General features: G+C 35.1%; 1 protein-coding gene across 1 annotated transcript in view; it reads right to left on the bottom strand.

The window, feature by feature from the left end:
- The window catches only part of LOC127727923 (sodium-dependent glucose transporter 1-like), a 61478-nt gene that overhangs the window by 28259 nt on the left and 8139 nt on the right, over positions 1-25080 (bottom strand). The window contains exons 3-4 of the mRNA XM_052235078.1: positions 23423-23708; positions 18762-19408 (exon numbers count right to left, since the gene is read on the bottom strand). Coding sequence (XP_052091038.1) covers positions 18762-19408; positions 23423-23708 — 933 coding nt within the window. The remainder of the gene's footprint in view (positions 1-18761; positions 19409-23422; positions 23709-25080) is intronic.

Below are 25080 nucleotides of genomic sequence, written 5' to 3'. Positions count from 1 at the left end.
AAAATGAATCATACCGTCTTTTACATAGATTTCTGTTTCCGTTGATTCCGTTAAATACCAATTCCTCAGAGCAATTGGTACTTTGCGGAACGGGACGGAACGGAATAACAAATCTAAAAAGTTACATGTAAAATCAGAATCAATGTTTCAAATCATCGTCGGAAAGGACGATGGGAGGTCTTGTCTTCTTAGATATAATTACGAATGAAAAGAGTAATACTTTTTGTTTGACTTGCCTATTTCATATAAATTATTGATCTGGTTATTGAATGTATATCTAAAACACTTACCACTTATTTAAAAAAAAAGGTGTTAAGACAAAAAAAAAGGAACCATACCGTCTTTTACGTAGATGTCTGTTTCCGTTGATTCCGTTAAATACCAATTCCTCAGAGTAATTGGTACTTTGCGGAACGGAACGGAATAGCAAATTTAAAAAGTTAAAATCAGAATCAATGTTTCTAATCATCACCGGAAAGGACGACGGGACGTCTTAGATATCATAATGAATGAAAGGAGTAAGACTTTTTTCTCTGACCTGCCAATGCGTCAAATTCATGATAATTTATCAGGACATGCATGTATATCGACAGGATATTTCCCAATGTTATACATTATTACACATTTTACATATGAAGATGAGATTTAGTATACAATTGTGTTATCTGTATATTGAAAACTGTAAACAGCGAAATTTAAAGTTTGTTTTGTTTAAAAGATTTTTCGAAATTTTGATAGATGCCCCCTATGGATACCTTAAATGAAATTCCGTTCCGTTCCGTTCCGTAAAGTACCAATTGCTAGAAATAGTTTTTGTAACTTTTCTACACAAGCAGAAGATTACGATCATTTCTTTCTATTGTGTTCTCATCTAGTAATATTTTGAAATAAAATATCTTAAGTTTTAAGGTGAAGTAAAATAACTTTTATGATAACATTAAATCATTTAGTTTTTGGCTATAAGATTTCTAAGAAAGAATACTTTGGTTTTTAAAACTACTTTTTAACGATTGTAAGTTTTTCAATCAACAAAGCGTATCATATTTCTGATCAAAAGACCAAAAAATATCAAATATGTGTTCAATTTTTATTAAAGAATCCAACAGGAGAGAAAGTGTGAAAAATAAAATTATTATCTAAGTAGCTATTAGACAACATTTGAATAATGAGTTTGGATTTTGCAACTAATTTCTAGTCTGGGTAATGAGTGGAATGTAGCAGGGAAGACGAGTACTTGGACCCCTGCCAGATACTGTAACAAGTCAGAAGTCGAAATAAAATATATACATTTGTTATGATGCATTGTTTTTTTTTTTCAAATCCTTTGTTGGTTTAAGAAGCAATCTATTGAGCAATCTATTTTGCTTTTTTACTGACAAAATCAAACAGGATTCGTGTTCAAATACTATTTATTGGTTATAGGAATTATTTTTTTTTGTTTAATTGTAGGTTCCGCAAGAAGCAACTAAACTTGGTAAAATGTTAAAAAGGGGCGGAAGATACCAAAGGGACATTCAAAACTCATAAGTCGAAGTGAACCTGACAACGCCATGGCAAAAAACGAAAATGGACGAAAAAGACAAACTCCACAAAACACTACATTGAAAACTAAAGACTTAGCAAAACGAACCCGACCAAAAATTTAGAGTAATTCAGATCCTGCTCCACTAGTGGCACCCGTAATGCTGCTCATGGTAAGTACTTTGACAATGTCAAAATCGAGGAAAAGAAGGCAGGATTGTGGTTACGACAATTGGTCATCTGTGACACAGGTAATATGGTAGGAACTTTGACAATGTCAAAATCGAGGAAAAGAAGGCGGGATTGTGGTTACGACAATTGGTCATCTGTGACACAGATATTCCATAACGGTCAACAATTCGTGATGGCTGTAACGATTATACTTTATTATATTCGTTTCGTTTATACAAATCTGTAATTTGTGTTCATCACTTCCGTTTTGGATCATTGAGCATTAAAAATAGCACTCTCCATGTAGTCACGTTTATATGCATTACCACTCATACGGCCCGAACAGCCAAACACACAACATAACATGGTGGCAGCGCAAATGTAAAACGAACCCAGGCTTTCGATTGAATGACTTTTAGAGAATATTTGAAGTGATTTGAAGTGATAATTATGGAAAATCAGCTGAAAACGCCGGACAAACTGAACTTTGAAGTTACCGATCTTGCACACACATGGAAAAAGTGGAAAGAAGAATTCTCACTGTATGCCGAACTAGCATTAGACGGTAAAGATGATAAATTTAAAGTTAAAATGTTTAAATACTTGATCGGAAGTAGAGGCCGAGAAGTGTACGATACTTTGACATTTGCTGAGACTGAAAACGATAGAACAGTCGATATTGTGCTTCAGAAATTCGACACTTATTGCAATCCGTTGAAAAACGAGACAGTTGAGCGATATAAATTTAATTCTAGGACACAACAGAGTGGTGAGTCCGTATCTAAATATTATACAGAACTGAAATTGATAGCAGCACATTGTGGCTATGGAGCGCTTGAGGAGTCACTTATAAGAGATCAGATAGTGTGTGGAATAAAAGACACCCAGGTACGTGAACGATTATTACGCGATAGTAAATTGACACTGAAGGGCTGTTTAGACACCTGTAGAGCTACAGAGCTTTCGAAGGAGCGTATTAAAGAGATAGAAAATACTCCAGCAGAGGTGCATGCAGTTAAGTCGCCAAGTCATGGTGCAGGTGCAAGAAATAAGAATAACTATGAAACACAGAAGTCTAAGATAGATTGTCGTTATTGTGGACGCAAGCATGAGCCAAGTAAGCAGAAATGCCCTGCATATGGACAATCATGTCGTAAATGCAACAAGAAAGATCATTTCGCAGCAGTGTGTGGACGTAACAAACCGCAACAGCACAAAAGTCGTGGAAATCAAAAGAACCAACGAGTAAACTTGATGTGCGATGATGAAGATTCTGATGAGTATTATGAAACTATTAAAACTGTAACAGGTGCCCCTACAAAACATGTATATGCTACGATGAATGTGAACGATCGTCCAATAAAGTTCCAAATTGACAGTGGTGCAAGTTGTAATGTCATTCCTTTGGTGAAACTGAAAGGACTAGAATGTAAAATTGTAAAATCAAGTACTGTCTTAACGACATATGACAAATCTGAAATAAGACCGCTTGGAAAGACAACATTGAAATTGATAAATTCTAAGAATGGCAAAAGTTACGACGAGACATTTATTGTTGTAAAGGAAAACACAACACCCATTTTGGGTAATCAGACTATTCAACACATGAACTTAGTAACAATAAATTATGACAATATACAGGCAGTAGATATCAGTGAGATAAGTTTATCCGAAAAATCAGTATTTAGGCAGTACAAGGACGTGTTTGACGGAACGGGCTGTTTACCAGGAACATACCGTCTCGAAATAGATGAAACCGTTAGACCAGTGGTGCACCCACCACGCAAGATACCTGTCGCGTTGCGCGAAAAGCTGAAAACTGAATTAGAACGTTTAACCGACAAAGAAATGATTACACCGGTTACTGAGCCAACTCCGTGGGTGAACAATCTCGTGATCGTCGAAAAACCTAACAAGTTGAGAATTTGCCTAGACCCGCGCGATTTGAATAAGGCTATTAAGCGCAGTCACTACCCGATGCCGACTATAGAGGAGTTATTGCCAGATTTGAATAAAGCTAGGATATTTTCCGTTGCTGATGCGCGAAACGGATTTTGGCATGTGAAATTGGACAATGATAGCTCGATGTTAACTACATTTAACACACCGCATGGACGATTTCGATGGCTTAGAATGCCTTTTGGACTAAATTCCGCGCCGGAAGAATTCCAACGTAGGCAAAATCAGAATATGGAAGGATTAAACGGTGTGCGTTGCGTTCATGATGATATTTTGATTTTCGGTGAAGGCGAAACCGATGAAGCAGCTTCTCGCGACCATGACCGCAATTTCAGAGCTCTAATGGATCGATGCAGAGATAAGAACCTCAAACTGAATAGTGACAAGTTAAAGTTTAAGCAAAATGAGGTGAGATTCGTAGGACACCTTTTGACAAACGCAGGAGTTCGAGCCGATCCCGACAAAGTGAAAGCCGTAACGAAAATGCCTATCCCGACCGACGTGTCCGCCGTCAAGAGATTTGTAGGTTTCGTGACTTATTTGAGTAAGTTCTTGCCAAAGTTGAGCGATTTATGCGAGCCGTTGCGAAAACTGACAGTACAAAACGCAGAATGGTGCTGGTTAGATTCACATGATAGAGCGGTATCCGAGATTAAGAAACTAGTATGCGCTAGTCCAGTTCTTAGATACTATGATCCGAAAGAAGAATTGACGCTTCAATGTGACGCTTCGTTAACAGGACTAGGAGCAAGTTTATTGCAAAATGGACAACCGATAACGTTTGCAAGCAGAGCACTTACCGATGTTGAGACCCGTTACGCTCAAATTGAAAAAGAGATGTTAGCCGTAGTATTTGGCTTAGAGCGATTTCACCAGTACACCTACGGACGAATTGTTAATGTGGACAGCGATCATAAACCTCTCGAGTCGATAGTGAAGAAATCACTTTTAGCCGCTCCGAGACGTTTACAGCGTATGTTGCTCAGAGTACAGCAATACAATTACAATATCAGATATAAACCCGGAAGTACAATGTATATTGCCGATACATTGAGTCGTGCGTATCTAAAAGAGACTGATACAACAAGCTTTGAAAAGGATTTAGAAGTTATAAATATGGTGAAATATTTACCGATGACAGAATCTAGAGTAAAAGACATTAACTTACATACTCAGGATGACGAGTCGTTGCAAGTATTGCAAACTACCGTATTACATGGATGGCCGATTAAGCGCGAGGACACGCCCTCACTTGCGAAACCGTACTTCGACTTCAGAGATGAGATAACCGTACAAGATGGAATTCTTTTCCGTGGTGAAAGAGCAATTATTCCGAGAACTCTCCGTATGGACATGATGCAGCGTATTCACTCGTCTCATATTGGAATTGGTGGTAGTTTACGCCGTGCAAAAGAATGCTTGTATTGGCCCGGTATGCATTCTGACATAACACAGTATATTCAATCGTGCGAAACATGCCAAATGTTTGAGAATAAACAGCAGAAAGAGACTTTAATTCCGCACGAAGTCCCAGACCGACCATGGGCAAAAGTTGGAACCGATCTGTGTAGTTTCGAAGGAAAGGACTATCTTGTGACTGTGGATTATTTTTCTAATTTTTGGGAAATTGACTTTCTAGAAAGCACGAAACCGAAAACCGTCATTCGCAAACTACGAGCCTTATTCGCAAGGTATGGCATACCCGACACCGTAATATCCGATAATGGACCGCAATTTAGTTGCAACGAGTTTGCGAAATTCGCAACCGAATGGGAATTTGACCATAAAACGTCTTCTCCAACCTACCCGCAAAGTAACGGAAAAGCAGAACAAGCAGTGAAATCCGCAAAGAGACTCATGAAACGTGCTCGAAAAGACAATAAAGATATTTACATGAGTATTCTAGACTTCCGTAACACACCAACTGAAGGAATGTCTAGCAGTCCATCACAACGACTTATGTGTAGAAGAACGAAAACGCGATTGCCAATTTCGTGGTCTCTCCTGAAACCGCATATTCCTTTATCCGCATCAAAGGAAATCGAACGAAACAAAGATCAACAGTGTAAATATTATGACCGAAACGCGAGAGACTTACAAGAGTTAGAAAGTGGACAACGTGTATGGATATCTCCGAAACCGAATGATCGTACTAAGACTTGGACAAAAGGTATTATTAGGAGAAAAGTGGACAATAGATCTTATGAAGTGAACACCGATCAAGGACAGAAATTGCGTCGAAACAGGAGAGACATACGTATAAGTAGTGGCACAAACAGACAATCTGACAATTACGTGAGGCCGAATGATATTGACTTTAATCTGTATAGAATACCAGAAGACGCACCTAGCACCGATAACAGAAATAGACCAAATCAAAACATTGACAATACTCAAACCGCGACACCGCCTCGTAGTCCGTCTATGGAACCTAGTGTCAGTCAACCCGATGTTGATTGTAATCCGTCCGACCAGCCGATTAGAAATCCACAATCTACCAATACCAGATCCGGAAGACAAGTGAAGTTTCCACAAAAGTACAATGACTTTGATACTGGATAAATGTGTAAAATTTTATGAAAATGTTGAACTGTTGAAGTGAATTTTCTAGTCAAGTCTTTATTTCTGAAATTAACAATTTTCTAGTCAAAGTTTTAACTAGTCATTACAAATTTTATTGACAGTAATTAATTTTGGAAATGTCATTTTGATTTGATTAATTAGCTTTTCTTAAAGAAAGAAGGATGTAACGATTATACTTTATTATATTCGTTTCGTTTATACAAATCTGTAATTTGTGTTCATCACTTCCGTTTTGGATCATTGAGCATTAAAAATAGCACTCTCCATGTAGTCACATGTTTATATGCATTACCACTCATACGGCCCGAACAGCCAAACACACAACATAACAATGGCGACGTAAATCGAAGGGACGACTTAACTTTACCATTTGGAACCCTTGATTTAATAACTTCCTCGTCTGCAACAACCCGTTCAGTGGGAAATCTAGTGACAAAATATTACCTCCCCTGTAAATATTGAAAACTAGATCTTCTCAATGTTTGTCACATTTTAGCAAGGACGCTATCAATTATGGATTCACGGGAAAATGTTCTGGTAAATAGTAAAAATAGAAATAACTTGAAATAAAAACAAAAATTCCATTCAATGTTATCATTTCCCTCCTTAAGTAGCAAACGACAAGTACAGGTCAGCAGGCTATAGAAGCTTGATGTAAAATTGGTTTGAAATGTTGCTATGCGAATAAATTCCTGGAATGGAGTACCAACTTCAATTTATTTTTCTACTGGCTTTCTGGAACATGCTAATTATCCGAGTGTATATATACAGCTTGGTCAGAGAAAGTCAGGGAAAAAATTCCAAAGGAATCGATTGAAATTGAGTTACTAAACAAATTCAAACGGACCTTATCTCGATGTAAACGTTGAATGTGAATAGATCGAGAAGACCTTTTCTTAAAATTGTATAAAACATAGTAGAAAGATACCTACTTTATAAAAATAGTTATCTTTAATTTCTTAACCTGCACAGACAGACTTTAAATTTTAATATTCACAAAAAGGCAATATTTCTCTATTGAATGTACATGTGACAAGAGCAGACCGGTGTGCTCGATAACTTAGGTGTGAAAAAATAAGTATACTTTGGAAACTTGTAACATGCTAAGGACTTTGTTGAACACTCCGAAAATTGTTGACCCGGACGATCTTTGGATTTTTTTATCAATATGCAGCAAAGATTGGCAGTTTTTAAATTTCAGTTTCACAAGCTTCTAATGCAATTATCTCGATAAATACTGAACATAAAACATCGTGTGTTTGCATGTATATTTCTTATAACACAGTTTAACAATTTATTTATTTAAAATGAACAATTATTATTTGGAAATATCTTTTGATCAGTATCGTCACCGGCATTGTTTTATTATTGACTTTCTCGACTCTATCATAAGCAGGGTGAATTTTCTTTTGTTTTCGTTCACTTGATATCCCACTGCTTTGTAAAGGAAAGCATGTGATGTTTTATTCTCTTTTCAACTGTCATCCAGTTTAAGTGCTTGAATAAGGGCTCAGAATGGGTCAGTTTCTAGTATTATTCTAGCAGCTCTCTTTTGTAATTTTAATATCCTATTTAAACTGCTACAACTACTCCACACTATACAACAATAATCAATTAGTGGTAAGATATAACCATTATAGAATAGTTTTCTGCAGTCTAGAATTAGAAATTTCTTAATCTTTAAAAGTAGATATAGCCTAGATGAAATTTTTGAGCAGATCAAATCAATTTTGTTTGTCCATGTGAGGGAAGGGTCAATTTTAATGCATAATAGACTTGCAGGGGCGTCGCTAGATTAAAATGATGTGCAAGCTGATCTACCGCCGATTGGAGCGAGGCGAAAATATTTTGGACCATTTTATGCAGAAATGATATTTTTTTTCGGTTTTCGGTCATAGGAGGGTTAATAACATCAAGGGAACCAATTTTTCTGCAAATCTAGACAATGAATGTCTCTTCCGTGATGCTCGAGGTCAAAATATTTGAAAATCCAAAGCTTATTAAAATATGAAGGGCTATTAACCAAAAAGAGGGCCACAAAGTATAGCCAAAGCTGAGCAAGGGATCAGAGCTTTGCTTAATTTTAAATAATTTCCAAAATTTTGTAACAGCAAGTATTAATAACACAAGAGGTGCTACATAGGATTTATAGACAATTCATGAATGCAAAACTATTCAGAATTCTTTTGAATAGGGTAAATCATGGTAAATAGAATACATAAGCATTTTTGTGAAACAGAATTTACTCAAAATTGTCAGAAACGAACTTCTCCATTACTTCGGCAATATTCACACTGAAATCCCGATGAATATGCATAAATGCTAACGATGATAACCTATATCTTTATTCATGGTTGATCGTACTACATATGTTTTCAACCGAGTACACTGAACGATCTCTCCGCGGTAGCACTTGTTACCGACATTGTCAGCATAATACTCAAAATAGTATCTACAGAAGGATACAGCACTAGGCTTACCGCATCGAGTGTCTCACACAGCGAAGTTGGCATCTGATTGCGAGGTGTTATACACCAGCGTGTTCGCCATCGAGCGACCTCCCGATTGAATTCGTCTAAATACATGCAGGTCAGTCTCGTATGGCTCAAACAATGTTGCCGCATTTGTTCGTTGGTTATATTTCCTACAACACGAGGAAGCAGATACTGCGCAAAAAGCGATTTTCTGATGATATCAAACGCGACTCCAGTTCCCTTATCATGTGGTCTATGAACGCAATATATATTTTTTTCTCAGCATGCCGATGTGCACGCAACTGCGTGTTAGCGTATGTATAGAGAGCTACGCACCTGACTTGCGAATGTGGAAGATTGTTTCGCTTGGTTGTTAATAGTTAAACAACTTTCACTGTAATGTGGCATTGCTTTTTGCTAATTTCCAATAATCATATATTTTGTTTTATTTTTATTGATGAACATATTATTATCATTACACCATTCCTCAACACCATGCAAATCTTCTTGTACCTTCGGACTGCATAGTTTGATAACAACTACCAGAAAGATGTAAAGTTGAATCATCAGCATATAAATGAGGGTGGTAAAGGGTTATTTTCGTGCAACGTGATCGCCGTTTTTTATTTCACGTTCAACGTGTTTTTACTTTTTTATTTAACGTTCAGTCGTGCAAGACAGGTGCCTCGTTCAACGTGTTCTGCTTATTTAATTTTACATGCATCGTGATTTTCAAATGCTTATTTTGCGTGCTCGGTATTTTTCAAATAAAATTCAAATACTTGGCAGGGATCGTCAAGAAATACTTTTTTAAAAGCCGTAAACCATTTACATCATAAATGTGTATACTAAATCGGAAATAACAAGTAAAATAGAGAGTTTATATGTACAAGAAGACAGTGACTCAGTCACAAAAAGTTCACAACAGTCTTTATTTTTCGTGCAACGTTCATGACAGAAATTATTTCACGTTCAACGTGAAATTATGTCTTATTTCACGTTTTTTCCGTTCAAGCACCCCCCTTTACCAACCTCATAAATCAGTGCAACAATTTTGCATATAGATAGGAAGGTCATTTATGTATAAAATAAACAGAAGGGGCCCTAATATGGAGCCTTGGGGGACGCCATGCTTGATATAAAGTTTTCAGAACGAGCATTACCAATTTGTACTTATTGAGTTCTTTCATTCAAATAGGATTTGAAAAAGAAACAGCAGCATTATCAAATCCATAAATTTCATTTTTTTTCAGAGAATATCATGATTTCCTACATCGAAGGCTTTCTTAAAATCCAATAGGACTACTAAGTTGATATTACCGGCATTCATATCCTGTGCCCATTTATCTATGATATTGATAAGGGCAGTTTGGCAAGAGTGTTCTTGTTTAAACCCAGACTGTGCTGGGTGTAAAAGATTAATAGATATAAGAAGATGTGGTATGAGTGCCAATGAGACAACTCTCCATCCAAGTCACAATTTATAAAAGTAAACCATTATAGGTCAAAGTACAGTCTTCAACACGGAGCCTTGGCTCACACCGAACAGCAAGCTATAAGGGGCCCCAAAAATAACTAGTGTAAAACCATTCAAACGGGAAAACCAACGGTCTAATCTATATAAAAAACGAGAAACGAGAAACACTTATGAACCACATCAACAAACTACAACTACTGAACATCAGATTCCTGACTTAGGACAGGTGCAAACAATTGCAGCGGGTTTAAACGTTTTAATGGTACCAAACCTTCACCCTTATCTGAAACAATAGTGTAACATCACAACATAGAAAGACACACTATAAAATATCAATTGAAATGTCTTAACTCAGTCAAAAGACATATTAACAAAAGTGAACATACACTGAACGAATAAATTTGATCTATGATACAATGTAAATACAAAATCCATAAAATAAGGGATGAATAATTAAAGTAACAGTATTATACCGCTGTGAAATGTTACACAATTTCAGAAAAACAACAATAACATGTCTTTTTAGATAGTCAAACAAATGTTTTGAAACATGTTTTTCTAAAAGTTTTGATAAAAACAGGAAGTTCAGAAATTGGTCTATAATTTGTTGCCATAAATTTTTCTCCAGCTTTAAAAATGAGAGTTACTCTTGCATTCTTTAGAAGAGTGGGCAATGTACTTGTATCTATTATTCTGTTAAAAATGTGAGTTAAAGATGAAGTTATGAAAGGAGCACTCTTTTCGTCCTACATGAGAAGCTCCTGTATGAAGTATGCCTCGTATGAATAGGAACAATTTAAATAGGTTAGAAGAGGAGCACAGTTTGTTCCCATATGAAGGCTGATGTTTGTTAAACAATACCAATACCGGGTCTGGAACTGCGTCGCTGTATGCAATTGATTGAGTTTATAGTATACTGCAGAATAACTAATCATCCCCTTTCACTGATACCAAGAAAACTTTGACGAAAATATCCCTTGTACAATGAGTGTTGTAAAATTTCAAACTATCGACAAAATGGAAGTGGGTATACAGCAGATGTAAAAATTACTTACTCTATATAACTCAACATTATAAAGCTGCAGATCAAATATTATATCATTCCCTTTCATAGAAGCCAAGAAAACTCTGAAAATTTCTTTCTTTCGGACGGACAGACGGAGTCGAGAGGTTACAAGACCTGCTTCCGCCTTCTGCGACGCAGGTGAAAACACGTCCTCAAAACGTAACAAATATATGTTGTCAATAAGAACAAGTCAAGCATATTTTGGTATTAATATTGATTCACTAATAGGGTCTTTGCATAGGAAATAAACACATTTATTCTAAAACCAGTTGTTGGCATGATACGGGTTATGTTCTTCTCATATATTTTATGATGGTATGATACTAACCCCTTACAGGAGGGATTGTGCTTGATTTTCATATGATGAAGACATAATCTTTCAATCAGTTTAATTGAGGTCTGGAGCTGGCATGTCAGTGACTGCTAGTAGTCCTTTGTTAATTTATGTATCATTGTCATTTTACTTAGTTTCTTTTGCTATCTATTCTGACATCGGACTCGGACTTCTTTTAAACTGAGTTTTACTGTGCGTATTGCTGTGTGTTTGTTTTTTCTACATTGGCTAGAAGTATAGGGGGAGGGTTGAGATCTCACAAAACATGTTTAACCCCGCCACATTTTTGCGCCTGTCCCAAGTCAGGAGCCTCTGGCCTTTGTTAGTCTTATGATTTTTAATTTAGTTCATTTATATGTTTTGGAGTTTAGTATGATGTTCATTTTCACTGAACTAGTGCACATTGTTGTTTAGGGGCCAGCAGAAGCCCGCCTCCAGGTGCGGGATTTTCTCGCTGTGTTGGAAGACCCATTGGTGGCCTCCGGCTGTTTTCTGCTCTTTGGTCGGGTTGTTGTCTCTTTGACACATTCCCCATTTCCATTCTCAATTTTATTTTGATGTCAGTTTCAGACAATTTTTTTGCTTGAATCGGTGTTTTTTTTAACAAAGTATGATTTATCCCTTTCTAAAAAAAAGTTATTTGTATCTACGTACATGTAGCCCATTCTTTTTCTTTTTTTTTTATGAAACAAGGTTAGACTAATCCCTTCAACTGTCATTCAGTTTAAAATAAACTGCTTCGCTGAGCGCAGCTAGATACGCCCGCAGAGGTCCGACCCTGAACAGTTGGGGCAGAAATGGACACAATATTCAAGCTTGATTCAGGTCTGAATTTGGATTGTAATTAAATATTTGACATATTATAGGTTTCTGAATAAATGTATTCAAAGAACTTAAATTGGTTATATGAATTGAATTTATATTCAATTAAAAATTTCTTGCTGTTGTGCAACACTTAGTAAATCTGTTGTCAAGACTATAAACAAATAAAGTTCAATTAATTCTCAATGCCATATTAGAAATTTATGAAGATAAAAAGGGAGCTTACATCAATAGATATAAACAATTCACCAAAGTTCCATAAGAATTGGTGACAGCATTTTTGAGTTATTGTCTGAAAACTGGAAAATCACCCTTTTTTTAATGAATAAAACCCCATAACTCAGAAATGTTAAATGTAAAATTTATAAAATTCTAAAGAGAGTTTACATCAATACATACAAACAATTCACCAAAGTTTCATAAGAATTGCTGAAAGCATTTTTGAGTTTTTGTCCGAAAACTGAAAAATCCCCCCTTTTTTTATGGATAAAACCCTGTAACTCGGAAATGTAAAATCTAAAATTTATAAAAATCAAAAGAGAGCTCATGTTAATAGATATAAACAATTCACCACAATTTCTTGCAAGTTGGTGAAAGCATTCTTGACTTATTGTCCGAAAACTGGAAAATCCCCCTTTTTTTAATGAATAAAACCCCATAACTCGGAAACGTAAAATCTAAATTTTATAAAAAACGAAAGGGAGCTCACGTCAATAGATATAAACAATTCACCAAAGTTTTATGCAAATTGGTTAAAGCATTCTTGAGTTAATGTCCGACATGTTGACGACGGACAGACGGACGGACAGACGGACAGACGGACGGACGGACAGACGGACAACGGTATACCATAATACGTCCCGTAAACGGGCGTATAAAAAGGGTAATACCATGTACTAGTAAAAAGGGAAGAGAAATAAAATGTTTTTTACTTTTCCAAGAGGAAAGAGACGTATATTGTATATACTTCTGGTAAATAAATGCATCAGGTAAAACATAGTTATGGCTTCCAAATATTCGGCATTGAGCGTTCCTGATGAAGGTAAATCCAGAAACGCGCTTCGGACGCATACAATTTATAAAGTGTTGTTTTCATTTTTTATGTGTTTGAAGATAAATTAAGTATAGGAATTTGTAAATCATCAGTAATATTTTTATAACAAATAAATATCCTTTGTATATTCTTCAGATTGCTTGTTACACTTATACTTTACTGTCCAAGCGAAAATGAAGTATTCCATGTGAAATACTTTCTGAGTGTCCAGGGAAATACTCAGAATATAATAATAACATAACATAAACTATGACCATGTATTTTTCTTATTCTATTATATCAATCTCTTTAAATTACTGAAAATTACATTTTGAGAGATCGTTTTGCTTGCGTTCATAACCCTTCGTAGTTCCTTTATGAATAGTTCATACACATCTATACATATATATAAGAACTTCAATTTTTGCTCTGAAAAATAGTACGACTTGTAAATACAAAAACCTAAAACTGTCAAAAAATAGTTTAAACCATAATATCCCTGATCTGTATCCAAATACTATATGTTTTAATGATATTTAGTTTTTAATAAAATTGAGTTTTGTAAGAAGATGGTGTACTTTCGCTTCGAAATCCTTAAAATATTGAACATGCAATAAAGAAATGTATATAGTCTTCCTATACTGTTTTACAAAACTAACATTTATTATCTTTAGAAATTTTCCATTTCAATAATAACTACTTTCTAGAAATAATATAAATATACTACGGCAGTTTTCATCTGAAAATTTTCATCTTGTTCTCTTTTAAAATTTCTAAATATAAAATCCTATCAAATGACATATGTGTCGTGTATTTTAACTTTAAATATCTTTTCCAAATATTAATACCAATTGGTTTTGTATATTTTTCATCTGCTAAAATACCATATAACATTTGATTACAAATATCTTTTGCTTCAATTTGTTTATTCCCCCTCTCAATTTATCCTTACAAATATTGATTTTACTCTTTATACACTTTTGTTTTATTAGAATTTGCTGCCATTCTTTTGGGATGGAGCATTTTAACATCTTAAACTCTACAATCCAGTATGACTTATTTATTAACTTTTCTAAAATAAAACCTTCTGCTAACTTTTCCTCACGATTCAATGTGTCTTTAATATATATTAATCCACATGTTACCAAGTTTTGAAAGAACAAGCTTTAGTTGCAATATTAAATGTATCGTTTTACCCAAACATCTGATATTTGAAAAAGTTATCTGTAAATTTTGTTCAACCTCCACCTCCACCTATTTTTCACCAAACTTGAAATTACCTGTAAATAAAATTCCGGTAGTGTCCCCAATTCTCCCAATTCTTTTAGTGATTTTACATTATCTAAATTCAAGTTAAAGAGTATAAAGTTTTTGCCCAGATTGTTGAAATATTTGGTAGGAATAATCAACAAGTAAGGCAGATTGGTTGTTGTTAATTTGGAGACCTACGAAGTTTTCAGTGTTGTAACGTACCCTACCCCTTTTGTGATATTCGCCGATAAGTGCATTTCTTTTTACTATGACACTTTTACCTTTCCAAATATATTTAAAACAACAGCTTTCAATGTCTTTCATGTATTTGTCTGGAACAATAAAGTAGCCAAAAAAGTAATTTTTTGTAGTATTATAGATTTTATAATCAATTTATCCCAACCATAGTTAGTTTTCTATTTTCACATGTTTTAATTAAGGATTTCATTTTAGTAAGGCCAAAATAAAAATATTGTATGTTTGCCCAAACGCGACCGACCCAAAAAAAAAACGCCGACTCAAATTCTTTTTTTGACGTTTTTTTGAAGAATTTTTTTTTTTCGGATCTTTTTCGTGTCCGCTCCGTCATCGTATAAAACTTAATGTTCGTCTTCTTTACGTTTGAAAGTAACTGTGAATAAGATTAAAAGAAAGCGTGTAAGAGAGGCAGTTAATCGATATTCGATGTTCTCGGTTTTTATCTTCTGATTTAACGAACGGTAATTTCTGCTTTGGCGCCGGCTACTTCAAAATTGTCAAAAATAATATTTTCACAAAGTTTTCATTTTTTACCAAGTCGATGAAACATTGATAATTAAAGAAATTCAGACATAAACGATTCATTTTCTGAAGAACAGAGATTTTAGCATTGACTTTACAGTGTGAAGCAGATTATTTAATAAAAAGACAACTTTTTATCACTTCATTCACTTCCGGTACTTGTTACACGAGATCGTACATCAATCTAACTTTCGGCGACAAAATAAGTTTGTTACTTCATTTGAACGTGATAAAAATTGCCTCCAGTAAATGTTTAATCCATTTATTGCATTAAAAACGTTATATTCCTTTCCAAATAGCTTGTCAAACACCGTTTATTTTTGTAAATTTTCTTCGTCCGCCATTAACTGTTTTCTAACTACGGATCGGAAACTGACCAGCTATGACCGAAATCCGTATTTTTACAATAATAACTACGGACGCATGAATGGAACAGCTGACAAGGAAATTGGTCCCAAATGGAAAAAAATGCGCATTCCACACGCATTTACAGACTATTTGTTAGATTTACTTGATTAATGTATATAATTCCATATATATGGATTGTTTCAAAATATTGATTAAACTTGCTTAATTAACTCTGGGACTATAATACTTATATCAATATATATGGCCCAGATAACTTTGTATATCTTTTGATGAGAAACACTGAATTTCATAAACATGATAAACAAGATAGTTTTTTAATTGAATTGTGATTTATATATTATAATTTCTTTATCTTTTTGTCATAAAAAAAAATCTTTTTAGTGCTAGATATTTAGTTGGTAGTTTCTCACAAGAACCTAAACTTAAACAACTTTTGCTTCAATTGTATACTCAGATATGAATTGAACAATATAAAAAGAACATTATTTACATATGACCCTTTGTACTATAGGTAGTAAAAACCAAACATTGTAGCACAGTGTGCAAAGGAGCACTTCTCCCTATCAGTTTCAAAAAGAGAAATCACTTCTCCCTATGATTCTGAAGTAGTGTGAGCCCTGCATGATTATGCATTTAAGGATGTACTTAGGTCAGGTTTTGGAATTTCTGTCAGATGTTTGGAATCTGGTTTTTTCCTACGATACAGGGTAAAATATTTTGCCCCATGACCCCCATTTTTTTTCCATATAAAATACTTCAATTTACAACTCATAAAAGGTCATATACCAAAATTTAAGCAGATTGTAGATTTCTTCTCCTTCCATTAGTTTGCTGCTTAACTTAAATGCTCTTGAAGTCTTCTGACTTAAAGTATCAATTTTAAATTCTACATTATTCTAATTTCACCAAAGTACATCCTTAAAGACTCACCTTTTTGCCTGCAACAGTCCAATTCATCATTTGATTTATTGTAATAAGTATGTGAAATTAATAATACTGAGAAATAAAAAAAAATGTCTATGGGTTCGAATTATTTGAATAATTGCATGTCTACAGTTAAACTAAAAATATTTTCAACTAATAAGATCAAATTTGAATATTTTCCTGAATGATCACCATGTCTTACAGAGTCATCCTTCATCATTTTCCTCAAACAACTTCAACTACTTGTTCGCTGAAAGTCTTGTTATAGTGATAATAATATTTATGGGATCAACTTTATAGAAAATATGTGCATGACCATCTTGCTGCTCATTTACCTTATCATCATTAAAAAATGGTGTTTGATAAGGACTAAATTAGAGTTCAGGAGCCCCCAGAATGCAGGATTTTTGCACCATTTTAGAAAAAAAAACCCTCGCCGTGATGGGTGACGAGCAAGCTCGTCGCACCGGATGTCTATGACGTCCACAATCCTTGCTTGTTACTTTAATTATTAATCCTGCTACTTCAAAACCTAGTGACATCCCTGTAAAGAAGTAAAACATGTGAAAATGGCAGACAGTTTTTCATGGCTTTTGATTGTCTCTACAAAGGTTTGACGGAAAAAAAAGATATACTGTTTTAATATTTTCATGCAAATTCTGATAAAAAAAAAGAATTTGCCTACCTACCTACCCACCCACACCCAGTCATCATGGGTCGGGTTTGGGCAAATTGAAATATTTTTAATTGTGGCCTTATTTTAGTTCCCAATTTAACTTTTTGCAATCGTTTTTGTCGTGACCAAAATAAATGCCTTAAACTTTCACCGTTTTGTCCATCCAGCGAAAGACTTGTCACTCAGTTTTATTTATGCTATGATGACCACGACAAAAATAATGGACTTTGTCATTTTAGTTTTATTATTGTACATTAAAACTATGTATCACGATATGAGTAGTTCAGACCAAAATGAGGTAGAACCAATGTCTGGGTAACAATCTGAAAGTCGTTAACACCTTTTGGAATATTAATGAATCAACATAATAAACATTAAAGAATAATTACACACATACCAATAATAAGGTCAAGGAACAGTAATTGGGCTATGTCACAGATTTTGGTAAAATTTTGCATACAACTTTAGTTCATTGTACTATAACTGACAAATCGAAAATATAACGCATTTATCTCTGAAATATTACTGATAGAATTCTTTCAAAATTGGTGAACATTTGTATAGAAAGCACATAAACTCGGCATAAACCTTCTTGAATTTGTCTACATAACAATAGCTTTACTTCCAACAGAATTTTGTGTTTGGTATAAAACTCCTCCCTATTAATTTTTTGAAATACATTGAATTAATACACAAATAATAACCGTTTTGTCCATCCAGCGAAAGACTTGTCACTCAGTAACATATAATTTGCCAAAATTGGAAAATGGGTTTCCTGTGTCAAAGTTCTGAGGTAGAAGATTGCTGTGATACTTTCATTTCATATCGTTATGATTAACATAGTTAAATTAACAGTATGACAATATTTTTCTCATTATAAACTACTGATTTCATTTGAATGACTATTACATTCATTTACTTCAATAACCCTATCACTTTCTTTACAATGGTTTAAACGTTCTAATTTGACCAATCGTGCAATGTAAACTGCCACAGCAAAGAATATCAACAATACAGCACTTTCCACCGTTAATATATAACCAAACCAAATAGGTGTAGTGTCCATTACTCTGGCAAGAATTATTGGGTTTATAATTACGCCTAAACATGCGCATGCCATTATCAAAGATGCAATCTTTCCGTCAACATGAAAAAACTTTTCCTCTGTCCACGAAAAAAATAAAGGAAAGAAGATAGACATGCCAAACCCTACTATTGCAGATGCTATCCAAACTCCTTCGCTTAATTGATATAAAGATGTCACTAGTAGACAAATAAAGGCTGCAATAATAGTTAAACTATAAAAAAACAGTAACTTTACCTGACTTATTAAATTCACAATAAAAATTCCACAAAACCTTCCGATAGCGAACGAAGTCCAAAAAACTGAAGTTGCAAAAGCCCCCCTGGCCTTTGTCCAATTGAAGTATTTTACTGTAAATGCGACTAGAAAACCAGCGTACGTGTCTTCCATGGCCGTATAGGAAGCGATTATCAAACATAAAATGATCAGTCCAAATACTCGTATACGACCAGTTACTTTCTCTGCTTTGTGTCCTTCATTCTCACTTTTTAATGATGGACATGTTGATTCATCACTTCTACAATAGAGAACTATAAACGATAAGGCTGATAATATAGTCAGAACAGCCGATATTGTGTATGCTTTATAAACTTCAGAATCGCTACCTGTACCGATGGACAAATTAGATTGTATATAAAACGGTTCAGAAGCATTTATATGACTGACATTCTGAGATCCTGTTGTATTCTGGAAAAAAGTATAATTATTTGTATTGTTCCACGTTGTCCTGTTGTATGATTGTGATTCCACTGGATCATCGTTGGACAAAAAGGGTGCAGATATTAATGGCGCTATAATTCCACCAAAGGCAAACATAAAATGTAGAATCTGCATGTATGTTTTTACTTCTGATGCAAGAAGATGGATGAGTAAAGCGTTTCCAACTGAAATAAAAATTAGCTTGGTTAAACAAAAACATTTAGAATATATTTAATATTGTTATATTATTCAGGTCTCAGACACGGAACAGGGAATTTGAACCCACCGCTGGTAATGTCTGAAACTTGCATGAAAAACACAGATTAAGGATGACCTCCGCCTTAATATATTTTCATAATGAAAAAAAACTGTCCAGGACAATATTTAATAATGAAATAGTGTCCTTGTCCATGAAATTTTGTCACCTCCTTCTGGACAATATTTCACTATGAAATACTGTCCATGACAATATTTCACTGTTAAATAATGTCCATGAAAATGTTTCTTAATCTAATTATGTCTTCCCTGAGGACTGGGACATAATATATAGACGTTAATATTGTAGTCTAAGCTGAGGAATCCTCTGCCATGAAATTGTGAGCGTTTCTGAAAGTTTTTTTAATAATTGTGTATAACCATAAATTGCTCCATAAATTAATTACTAGTAGGCAGGTTTGTTTATTATTATCAATCGAATAAAACACATTAATGATATCTTTATCCAAAAATATCAAATGTATATAACTTCCCTTTCATGAGAAAAAATTTCATGACGTTCCATCTATCTGTATGTATACATTGAAGATACCAATTCTGGCTTTTATCCAACGGGAAAGTGAGACACCTATTGACCTCAACTGTATTTGCGCATACAATACTGTCTTCCAGTTGATTCCAATGAATTAAGCTCTTGACAAAGAAAGAGTTCTTATATGGATCCGTATTATATGGTATAGTGTCTACTGCCTTCGTATTGTTCTTCACTGAGTTTGACACTATATTGACACTTTCAAAGTTATTTTTTCGGTATAATTTGTCTCTTATGTTTAGTTTTAACCAGAAAATCTTTAGGATAAATAGCTGAGACCAAACCCTTAACCACTTTGTACAGAAATACCAGCCGTTGACTTGTTCTACTTGACTGTAGATTGTCCAGTTCTAACTCGGCTAGCATTTTGGTGACCGACCACTCTTCTCTAGATCTGTAATCGCCTGTTATAAATCTGGCTGCCCTATGTTGAATCCTTTCCAGTTGGTTTATATCGTGTTGTGTATATGAATCCCATATTATGGCCCCATATTTCATAGTCGATCTTACTAACGATATACTAGTATATGCTGTACATTTTCTGGCTTTTGTTCTTGATGATCAGACTGTAGCACTTCTTTGCATTGAAGCGCATGCCAGAGTCTTTGGCCCATACTTCTAGGTTTTGGAGGTCTTGTTGTAGGAGTGTATAGTCATGTTGTGAATTAATGGTCCTGTATAGAAGGCAGTCATCTTCAAAAAGTATGACCGATGATTTAACTGTATCTGGCAGGTCGTTAATGTGGTAGAGGAAGAGAAGGGGACCTAGTACAGTTTCTTGTGGAACACCGGAGTCAACTGTAGCTTCTTCTAATTCCTCACCGCCAACAACTGCTTTCATTTTCCTTTGGGTTAGGAACATCTCTAACCATTTGTTGGGTGGTCCTCTAACACCATATTCGTCTATTTTGTGTAGTAGTTTGTTTTGTGGCACGGTGTCGAATGCTTTCGAGAAGTCTAGGATAGCTACATCGGTTTGTTTTCCTGCATCACAGGATTTCATAAAGTCCTGTAGTGTGACTAGCAGTTGGGTTTCACAGGAACATCCCGACCTGAATCCATGGTTTAGTGATGTAAATACCCTGTGCTTCTCTAGATGTTTAAGCATATGTCTACAGATAATATGTTCAAGTAGCTTGCGTGGTATAGATGTTAGTGATACTGGTTTGTAGTTTTCTGGTGCATGCTTGTCTCCCTTTTTGAAGACACTTGAGACATTTGCATTAAGCCAGTCTCTTGGTAGTGAACCAGTGTTTATAAATTTTTGGAATATTAGTCCAGGTGCTAGTTGTTTCGAGCGTTCTTTTAATATTCGGTTTAGTATGCTGTCTGGGCCTGATGCCTTTGAAGTATTTGGTTTTTTGAGCAGCTTTTCGACTCCTTCTGATTATATGTCTAATAGCGGTATTGTATTCTTTATGTGCTTCGCAGTTTTTGGAAGTGGTTTTTTTTTTCACTATCTTCAGTAGTTCAGCTCTCCCTTTGCTGTCGATAACTAGGTGGCCGTTGCTTTTTAAGGGGTGCTATAGCTATATTATCTTGTTTTCTGGATTTTACATATTTCCAGAAAGGTTTTGAGTTGTTGTTTTTTTTTTGGCCCTTCTAGCATGGTGGTATTTATGTATCCCCATTCAGCTTTCCTGATTTGCCTCTTACATTATTTTTGAAAATGTCTATAGTTTGTCCAGTTCTTTGTTTTCTTTGCCTGCTGATATAGTCTTGTTTTCTTCTTAATCATTGTCCTGATTTTGTGATTTATCCAAGGTAGGCTGGTTTTTTAGCGGATGAGTTTTGATGGTACGTGTTTGTCCAGGTTTGTATAAAGGTCTTTCTTGAACTTGTCCCATAATTCCTGAACTGTTGCACCAGTTTTCTACATGTCAGTGATGTTGGTTGAAAGTATATTGAGATCTCTTTTAAGGTCTTCCCATTTTGCTTTGGAGTATATATAGCATTTGCGTGGCTTCTTACTCTGGTAGTGTGGTTTTGTGTCACAATCTGTTACAATCATATCGTGGTCAGAGATTCCTGGAGCATTTGTAGATGTTTTGATAAGTGACGGGTTTGTAGTCAGTACTATATCCAGAAGGTTATTGCCTCTTGTTGGTGTCTCGTGTATCTGTGTTATTGAGTGTGATATGATTACTTCCATTAATGATCTTTAAATTTCCTTGTCTTTTGCATTTTGGTGTACAGACATGGTATTCCAGTCTATGTCTGGGCAGTTGAAATCTCCAGATAGTATGATGTTTGGGTTTTTGTTTGAAATCTGGTCTAATAATCTATCTAGTTCTTTGATATCTTCCATGTTCCGATGAGGCATGTAGAATGAACCTATGGTGAGATCTTTTTATCTTTCAGTTGTATCTTTACCCATTCAATCTCGCATTTTGTTACAAATTCTGGTTTTTCTATTGCAATGATGTCGTTTTGTACAAGAATGAAAACTCCGCCGCCTAGTGTACCTCGATCATTTCTGTAGGTTGTGTAGTTTTCTGGGAACACTTCACTAGATTTTTTGCATCTTTGGGGGGTTTATTCCCAGGGTTTTCTCCTTTAAGCCCAGACTCTGAGCCGCAGATGATGTCTGGTTTGATGTAATTAACCGCAGCTGAAAATTCAGAGGTCTTGTCATTGATGCTTCTACAGTTTAGTGTAAGGATTCTTAGGTTTTGCTTCTTTGGTATGTTGAATACGTTACTGCTGTTGGTTCTGTTCTTGCTTGTGTTACATTTTGGTGTGTTATCATTCATGGAGTTGTTTCCTTTAGGACTGCTGGCTTTTAGTGGACTGAATGCATTTGGTGTGATGGAGTCCGTACGTCAGGTGGCCTGTTGCAAGGCAAAATTTCTGTCCTTATCCATACACCCTCATGTTCCAGTGGCAGTCAAAATTTCCCCGACCATCATCCCGGATAGCCTCTATTATAGAACCTACCTATTGTATTTTGTTTTAATTTGTTCTCGTCCTGAATATGCATGAAATATTTGCCGCTGGACATTAAGCCACCAACAATCAACAGTTTCCCCTGTAATATTCTGAAAACGACATATTAAAGCAAAGATATCTCCTAGCAGCAATATGATTTTTATTGAAAAAAAAACAATCGTTAAGTTGGAGATTTACGATTGTTAGAAGATATCTGAATCTGAAAACAACAATAAATTATAAAGTATATTTACAACTTTTGTCGTCAGTGTTTGCCGGGTCAGCTGTTCACGACTCAAGATACTTTGATTTATTCGTCTTCGTTCCAAATTGTCATTTAGCTGATAATCAGTCAAGACAAATAACTGTGAATGCATCATCTACTGCTTTTTTGGATATAGATTGATATTCATAGGTCATTCAAGGTGTGATGCTTATGTTTTTATCTTTTAATACTTCTTACCTGCGTCTTCTATTCCCATGAAAAATCCTTTGAAAAAATGTATGGTAACCATAGCTTCATAAACTGAACACCATGGAATGATAGCTACCACCACGGAAAGTAAAGCAGCAGAAAAACACATTTGAAGAAGTTTGTTAAATCTTTCAAATGTTAATCCCACAATTACTGAAGAAGACAAGTAACCCAAGGTATTGGCGTTGAACAGGAATGAAGCTTGGTCAAGACTACAGCTTGTTATTTTCTTCAAGTCAAGGACTGTAGGTCCAAACTGACCAACATTGACACCCTACAAGAAACAATAACCCACTTTTTGCTGTGTTCTTTTCAGGGTCTTTTTTATTTATTATTTTTGTTTTTTGCAATTCATTTGTACCCTCATAATAGTAAGCCCAGGAAATCAACCCTGAATTACGTCCACTAATCTAGAGAATTAATTTTAATAAAGAATTACAAGGTACCATTTTACGCATATCTCGAAACCATATATATGAAATTTAAAACAATCAGAGAGCAGCGAATATATTCAAAATAACTACAATAAAATGCTTCGCTGAGCGCAGCCTGATACGACCGCAGAGGTCGAACCCTGAACAGTTGGTACAAATTTGGACACAATATTCAAGCTTGATACTGTCTAAATTTGGATTGTGATCAAATTTTTGACATAATATAGATTTCTGACACAAAATAAATGTGGTCAAAGATCTTACGAATCTATTGCGCAATACTTGGAGCAATAACCCCAAAATTCGATCCCAGCCTTTCCTTTGTAGTATGGAATCTTGTAGTACAATTTCAGAGAGATCCATACACTTAAACACAAGTTATTGTCTGGAAACTAGAAAAATGCTTGTTTTGGCCCTTTTTTGGCCCCTTATTCCTACATATTTGGGCAATTAACCCCAAACTCAATCCTAGCCTTCCCTTTGTGATATGGAACCTTGTGGTACAATGTCAGAGAGATCAATACACGTACACACAAGTTATTGTCTGGAAACTAGAAAAATGCTTGTTTTTGGCCCCTTTTTGGCCCTTAATTCCGAAACTGTTGGCCCCAAAACCCCTAAAACAAATCTCAACCTTCTACTTGTGGTATTAAACATTGTCGTACAATTTCAGAGCAATCGAAATACTTATACACAAGTTATTATCCTGAAACTAGAAAAATGCATGTTTTGGGCCCATAATTCCTAAACGGTTGGGACCATCATCCCCAAAATCAATCCCAACATTCCTTTTGTGGTATTGAACCTTCTTAAAAAATTTCATAGAGATCCATTCACTTAAACTTAAGTTATTGTCCGGAAACCAATTAGTCTTCGGACGACGACGCAGACGACGACGACGACATCATACCATTATACGATCCCAAAAAATTTTTTGCGGTCGTAAAAAAAGGAATCAAAACCAGCTGATGAACAGCTTTGTATAGGCAGGAATCACTATGTTTGCTGCATTAATAACCTTTTCTCCATCGATAAACCTATTGTTGGTCTTGATCAAAGGATTGATTGATTGACTGGGGAGGGGTATTTTACGCCATGTCAATGCATACTGGTTTTGTCATGGCGAAAATCCAGATTTAAAGGCATATGGCAATACAGAAAAGATCTCTCATGATTTTTCCCTTTTTGAAAAAAGTAAATTTTGATAGACAT

This window comes from Mytilus californianus, unplaced genomic scaffold (genome assembly GCF_021869535.1).
Source record: "Mytilus californianus isolate M0D057914Y unplaced genomic scaffold, xbMytCali1.0.p SCAF_2, whole genome shotgun sequence".
In the NCBI taxonomy this organism is placed as follows: domain Eukaryota; kingdom Metazoa; phylum Mollusca; class Bivalvia; order Mytilida; family Mytilidae; genus Mytilus; species Mytilus californianus.
Note: the sequence above shows the minus strand (reverse complement) of the source record. Positions and strands in the feature narration are given on the sequence as shown.